Source organism: Trichechus manatus, unplaced genomic scaffold, assembly GCF_000243295.1.
Source record: "Trichechus manatus latirostris isolate Lorelei unplaced genomic scaffold, TriManLat1.0 scaffold00009, whole genome shotgun sequence".
NCBI classification, from domain to species: Eukaryota; Metazoa; Chordata; class Mammalia; order Sirenia; family Trichechidae; genus Trichechus; species Trichechus manatus.
In genome coordinates, this window is record NW_004443945.1 from 29,278,556 (window position 1) to 29,285,623 (window position 7,068).

Sequence of the window (7,068 nt, forward strand, 5' to 3'; positions counted from 1 at the left end):
GGAGTGGGTGAGTGGGTGAGTGGGTGAGTGGGTGTGTGGGTGTGTGGGTGGGGGTGATTCATGACAAATCCCACTCTTAATACAATTACAGAAAACCAACAGGAATAGAAAATACTAATGTTGAACATTACTTCCTCTGGCATATACAAAGTTTCTTCCCCTTGGGTAACTGAATCTTTTAATCTGTAGAAAAGGTAACCTTTTCTGAAAATTATGCAGTTTAAAGGAGTACTCAGGTCTCTCTGCCATGTACTGTTATGTGGAGGCTCTAGATCCTGGACACAAGGGTAGAGGAAAGCTCACACTGTACTTTATGATTCCTTCCAGGATTTAGCAATCCCCTTGGAGGAGACGCTAGAACTTTCAGTGGGCTCCAAATCGGGGTGCCACAGTATTTACTGGGGCATGGGAAAACAATAGAATTTCTATCTGTATTCATTTAAAAAAAAAAAAAAAAAAGGAAAGAAATTGTGCATTATTACTATTTACCATACAGCCTGGCACTAGTTACTTTACTCCGTCCTTGTTTCAGATGGTCACACGCCATCAATAGAATGGGAGATGTCCTGAAGCAAAGAGGAAGCTGCTCCAGGAGTGGCTGACAGTGCGCCCACTATGACCTCATTCACTTGCAAAGTACTGTGATGTACTATAATTTTGGAGTGTCCAGTAATTGAATTTTACAGATTACATTACCTAGTTTTAACTAAAGCAACCCTCACAAAATGCACCAAGGGACTTAAAAAAGATTTTTCAAGAAGAACTGCAGACTGGAGATAATATTCATAATGGAAGCTCAAGGAGAAAACAATATATAAATGCACATATTTTGTAGACAAGGATCCCCCAACTTGTTTACTGATATGATGCACAATCGAAGCCAGAGTAACTGGTACCTTGAGAAAATGAGTAAATGACACATTCCACTGGCTGTTGTTGGAAAAATGAACATATCTGGCACTCAAGACAGATTTATTTGGCGTGATAATTCAGAATTTTATGAACAGGTATAGGTAACATTTAATTTGAATCCTAAATTGTCTTTAATATACAATAAAATCTGGCTTAATTAACAGTAGATTGTGTAGTGTGTACCTTTTGTCTTTCTTCTCTCTCCTGTTCCTACTTGTGTATATATGTATCTGGATACTGGAATTTAGTATAAACCCCAGGGACAGAAACTTAGGTCTCTTAGAACACAGGGCCTGACTCGACAGTGTTTTTAACAACACAAAAATCCTACAAGGTGAAACTACCACTGTGATTATTTATAATTATTCTTATTTTGATTTATCTATATGTCCCCAAATAATATGATCCAATGTAAAACGAAAGTATTATATAGCCTGAATAACAGAAATGGTAATTATAGCCACTGAAAACATATAATACTTACCCTATGTAGGAGCTGATTTAATGATCCATTTGGCATGTACTCAGTAACTATTCCTAAAAATTCAGGTTCATTGCAAATTCCCAAAATTGGAAGAACGTAACTAAATCTGGCTTTGTGTAAAATTTCAGCTTCTCTTAAAACATCATTTCTTTCACTAAGGAAAAGAAATGCATAATTATTTTCAGCAATGAAAAATACACAATTATCATGCCCATAAGGTTAATGAAGCCTGGATTGTTTTCATTAATTAACTATTTGACCTCATACAAGTTATGCAATTTCTCCATCCCTTAGTTTCATCATATTTAAAATAGGGACAATACCTACCCTATATATTCCACAGGTCTGTTTAGAGACCAAAATAACTTCTATAACACACTGACAGGTAAAAGTGCTATATACAGGTTATTATTATTATATTCTTCCCAGGAAAGGGAAAGAACACAGTGTTAGAGTAAGTTTATAAAGCCTATCTATGCTAGAGTGATTGGTTCTTGAACTAATTAACCTATTAAGTTCATGCTGTAATTAAATGACCAGATTTGATTAGGATATTATATTACATTTATTGTTGCATATCATTTAAAAATTTCCCAAATATCCTGAATATTAAAAAATGTAAATGTATACTTAAATGACCAGATGATAACACCTGCATAAGGGTCGATAACGCTTAGAAATTATATATCAGAATTCAGAAAAAAGACCACTGAAAACAGCTAAATGCTTATAACAGATCCCTGGGGTAACTCTGGATCTCAGGTTCACTTGCTTATTCATATATAAAACAAATATTATACTGTGCTTGGAATTAATGGGAATATAAAGATAAAAAGATATAATATCTACCCTCAAGCTGTCCAGAAATCTTTTAAGAAAAAAAAAAAAAACACCTTAAAATATAAGGCAGAATGTGGTGTAACTGGCACTTAAAAATAAAAGTATAGAGAATTATGGGAGCTCAGAAGAAAGAGAGTAACCTTTGGGCTAGGGAAATCACTGCAGTCTTCAGAGAAGTGGGATCTGAGCTGTACCTTAAGGGTGGATAGAACTTCAACCACTGAAGAGAGGGCAGCCAAGATGAATGAGCCCTCCACGAGGGAGGGACCTTGTCTTTTCTTTTCACTTGTGTATCCCCTTGACCTGACCTGAAACTATGCCTGGCACATGGTAGATGTCCATAGATATGTATTTAATGAACTTAAGGAAGTTAAAGTGAAGGCTATGCTTGGAAAATAGTGAACTGTTTAATACAGAGAGGGATATGCAACATAGTAAAAGGTGTGAAGGTATGGTAGGCTAGGGCCACATCTGAGCCTTAAAGCCAGGCTAAGGTGTTTGCACTTTACTTGGGAGTCACTGAGTTGTCACTGAAAGTTTCTGAGCAGAGGAGTGGCATCAGAAAGACATCTTTTAGGATGACTAACTTGACAACAGGATGTTGGGTCAGCAGAAAGAGGTGGAGTGTGAAAGTCACATGTTAGGTGATTTTAATAAAGGTTAAGATGTGAAGGAATGACAGCGTGAAACTATAAATGTAGCAGTGGAAACGGAAAGGAAAATACAGCTGAACAGAAGGCCCAGGCCAGTGTGAATGACTGCCTAACTAATGAGGAATAAAAAAAATGGGAGGGAATTGGAGATGTCATCTGTTTTCACCCTGGGTGACTCGGAGATGGAGGCAGCAATAAGAGAAACAGAAATACCTTGAGGAGAGGCCTATGAGGTAAGTGACAAGGATTAATTAGTTGGCACTTAAACCTCCCAACCTCTGGACGAATGGCTGTTGAAATAAGAATAGCAACAGACATTCCAGACCACATTACGAAGCCTGCTTTAAAAACACGTCACAGAGGAAAACGAAACAAAAAAGCTGAATCGTTTAATTTTTGAATTTGTCGATTGCCATCGAGTCGATTCTGACTCATAGCACCCCTAAAAGACAGTGCAGAACTGCCCTACGGGTAATATACTTATGTTTCAAAACTGAAGAGTTGTAAGAGGGAATACATAGAAAAGCTTCTTCTCTCAATCTTCTGTCCATTAGTCACTTAATACCCCAACTGTGAGGAAACGAATTATATCAGTTTTTGAGACCCACTTAATTAAACTTACATTCTCTAACTTGAAACAGTTCTATATTTGCCTCAAGAAATGTAAGTGAACAAGACATTTATTGCGCAGCACCTCTGTAGGGAGACACAAGGAATGGACTAAAAGATTACTGGATACTGAGAACGAACTATAGAAGGCATGCTGTTGAAGTCTCAGTAAGACTTAAACATACTCTCTGCTCCTCCAATTAAGAGTAGGAAGTATTCTTCCATCTATTGTGATCCTAAAGAGCCTTGGTGGAGCAGTGGTTAAGCACTCAGCTGCTAACCAAGGGGTTGGCAGTTTGAACTCACCAGCTGCTCCAAAGGAGAAAGATGTGATAATCTGCTTCTGTAAAGATTTATAGCCTTGGAAACCTTAAATGTGGCAGTTCTATTCTGTCCTATAGAGCCACAATGAGTTGGAATAGACTCTGTGGCAATGGGTTTGGTTTTCTTTTATTGTGACCCTATGATGTGCCTGACACTTTATGTGCACTACCATCCTTACAACAACCTTCCAAAGTTATCTTTATCCCCACTTTACATATGATGGCACTGAGGCGCAGATAAATTAATAATTTCCTAACGACCACATCCACAGTAAGTGGAGTCAGATTTGAATTTCAGTCACAGGACTCCAAAGCCTGTGTTCTTTCTACTTTGTTCTTTCCACCCACCTGCTAAAAGTTCTTGAAATCAAATTTTGGAAAGATTAAGTGAGAAAACAGAAAAAGCAAAAATATTTTAAAAATAGGTTTACACTGCTATTGATGTTAGAAATAGTTAAAAAATAAAAATTTTAAATACAGATTCTACAGACATCAAAATTAATCAACTGAAAATTTCAGTCAAAAACCAGTTATATTGTCTACAGGGTATGTGAACAACCAACTGGACTCATCTACTCATAGTGACCCTATATGACAGAGCAGAACTGCCCCATAGAGTTTCCAAAGAGTAGCTGCTGGATTCGAGCTGCTGGCCTTTTGGTTAACAGCTGAGCTCTTAATCACTATGCCACCAGGGCTCCACTCATAATGTAGAGTTTGTAGGTGGTACAAATGGTTGACACGCTAGGCTGCTAACCAAAAAGTTGGAAGTTTGAGTCCATCTAGAAGTGCCTCAGAACAAAGGTCTGGAGATCTATTTCTGAAAAATCAGCCATTGACAACTCCATGGAACAAAATTCTACTCTGACAACATAGGGTTGCCATGAGTTGTAATTGACTCAACAGCAGTTTGTTTGGTACTCATACTGTGTGGGAAGATTGTTCAGGAAGGTCTCCTCATTGGGTAGAAGGCAGGTTATGGAGAATGACTCACCAATTACAAAAGTAAGAACATGTAACATCGATATAAATTTTTTGAGGTGATCCCAAAGAACAATGCAAACATTATCTATGCCAGAGCCCAAGAAGTACATGTATTTACTAATCCTACTTTACAAGTGAGGAAATGCACACACTGTGAGTCAACGGCATGGCCTAGCCCTATGCCCAGACTACATAAACACTATTGATGTTAAGATTTTAGATAATAAGTGACAGAAAAGAAAGTAATACTGTAATGCCAGAGTGGGCTAAAAGTGTTTCACTACTTTTTACGGTTTCCTGTTATTGTTGGGTGCTGTCGAGTAGATTCTGACTTATAGTTACCCTGTGTGACAGAGCAGAACTGTCCCATAGAGTCTTTCTGGCTGTAATCTTTATAGAAGCAGATTGCCAGGTCGTTCTCCTGCAGAGGTGCTGGGTGTATTTGAACCAACAACTTTTCACTTAGCAGTCAAGTACTTAACCACTGTATTACCAGGGTTCCTTACGTCTTCTTAGAAGACAGAATTCGTTTTCTACCCAATTTCGTAAAAAACTTTGGATTATAAAAATTGTATAATGAGTATGGAAAGGGAACTCTTTCTTCACTCCTTGGCCCCTCAAATGGCACAAGATTTTAGATTAACTAAAATCTTGAGAAGCAGTACCCAAAACAGAAGAAGGATTGATTTGCTTTAAAATATTTAATGGGTCCATCAGTGCTAGAGTTCCACATAACATCTGCATAGAATATATCCACCCTCGGACCAACCACCACCCTTCAAATTGACTACACCCACTTGCCCAGCACTTGCCCCACAGAATTCAAGGCTTAGTGTAAACAGACACCACACTCTGTACATCACTGGACGTGCACTACAGTATACAAAAAGGGGGGAACAATCTCCAAAACTGTCTCAAATCTACTGAGAGATCTAGTCCATTCAAGCCCGGTAGTTCAGAGACAGCAAAGAAAAGCCACCGGCAGATGAAAGCGCGGTAACACTGGCAGGGCTGAAGTTGAGGAAGGTATCTGATATTGGATACTAACAACTTCTGGTCAATCAGGCATGCAGCATTTTCACGTTAGATACAGGGGGAGGAGAATATAATGTTGCAATCCTGAATGCTAACCCAGTGAGAACGGAATGCAGGGACTAGTTAAATCCCTCTGGGGAGGACAGAACACAGGTCTAGTGACTAGACCCACTGACTAATACACAGTCACAGGTTGACAGTAAGGTTACTATGTTTCTCTGGAAAGAGAAACTAATGTTAAAACAAAACAACAACAAAAAAACCCAAACTAACCCCTTGCCATCGAGTCGATTCTGACTCATAGCCCTATAGGACAGATCAATAGCCACCTGTGGCTAATAACTACCTATTGGACAGCGCAGCCCTAGAGCCCACTTTAAAAAAAAAAACAAACAAGAGAAAAACAAATCCACTATATAAACACATCAATTTCAATAAATTGGGCATTTAGAGTTAGGCTGTGATGGCAGGTTTCTGGTGTACGGAGGACGTCTAGGAGAGTAGGAGGGAGGAAGGGCGGGACGCAGAGAAAAGGCAGCGGAGAGGAGATGAGCGCACGATTTCCAACTGTGCACCTCGAGAGAAGCTGGGTTTTCCCACCCTGCCAGCCCCCAGCTTTGAAGGGCTAGCCCAGAAGTGACGAGGGGTAGGGCCAACCCCAGGTGGTCACTGCCGATTGGGTTCTACTGTGCGCCTGCCAGGGGCAGATGTCATGGGATGGGGTGCAGCCGAATTAGGCGCCCTACCTGTCGAGCAGCGGGGTGTGGATGTGCAGGTGCTTCACGGCCACCTGAACACGCCAGTCCGAGTGGCGGGCCGACGACACGGTGCCCGAGGCGCCGCGGCTCAGGTAGCGCAGGTCGGCGAGCTTGTGGTACGGAATGGTGGGCAGGGCGCTGCAGATGGCCTCCCCGTTCATGGTCGCGGGGGGGGGGGGGGCGGGCGCTCAGGCCGGCGGCCCGTTCCGGGTGTTCCCTCCGCTCCCGCGGCTCCCAGGCCTGCGCTTGGGTCCGCCCTGGTGCGAGCAGGACGGCGAGGCCTTCTTGCCCCCAGACACTAGGTCACGAGACCGCCCATTCCCGGACGGCCCACGCCAGCCGCCGTCGGACCCTGCCGTACCGGTTTTTTTTCCTGGGCCTCAGCACACTTTTCTGGAAACTAGAGTCTGGTCTGCTGCGCCGCGGCGAGGAGGCGCTTCCTCTCCTAGACTAGACCCTCCTCGGCGCGC

At 41.4% G+C, this 7,068-nt stretch overlaps 1 protein-coding gene across 1 annotated transcript in view; it reads right to left on the reverse strand.

Moving 5' to 3' along the window:
- Positions 1–6,764, reverse strand: part of RIPK2 (receptor interacting serine/threonine kinase 2) — a 27,134-nt gene extending 20,370 nt beyond the window's left edge. Inside the window, exons 1-2 of the mRNA XM_023726095.1 lie at positions 6,587–6,764; positions 1,397–1,550 (exon numbers count right to left, since the gene is read on the reverse strand). Coding sequence (XP_023581863.1) covers positions 1,397–1,550; positions 6,587–6,759 — 327 coding nt within the window. The 5' untranslated portion in view covers positions 6,760–6,764. The remainder of the gene's footprint in view (positions 1–1,396; positions 1,551–6,586) is intronic.
- Positions 6,765–7,068: the final 304 nt, after the last annotated feature.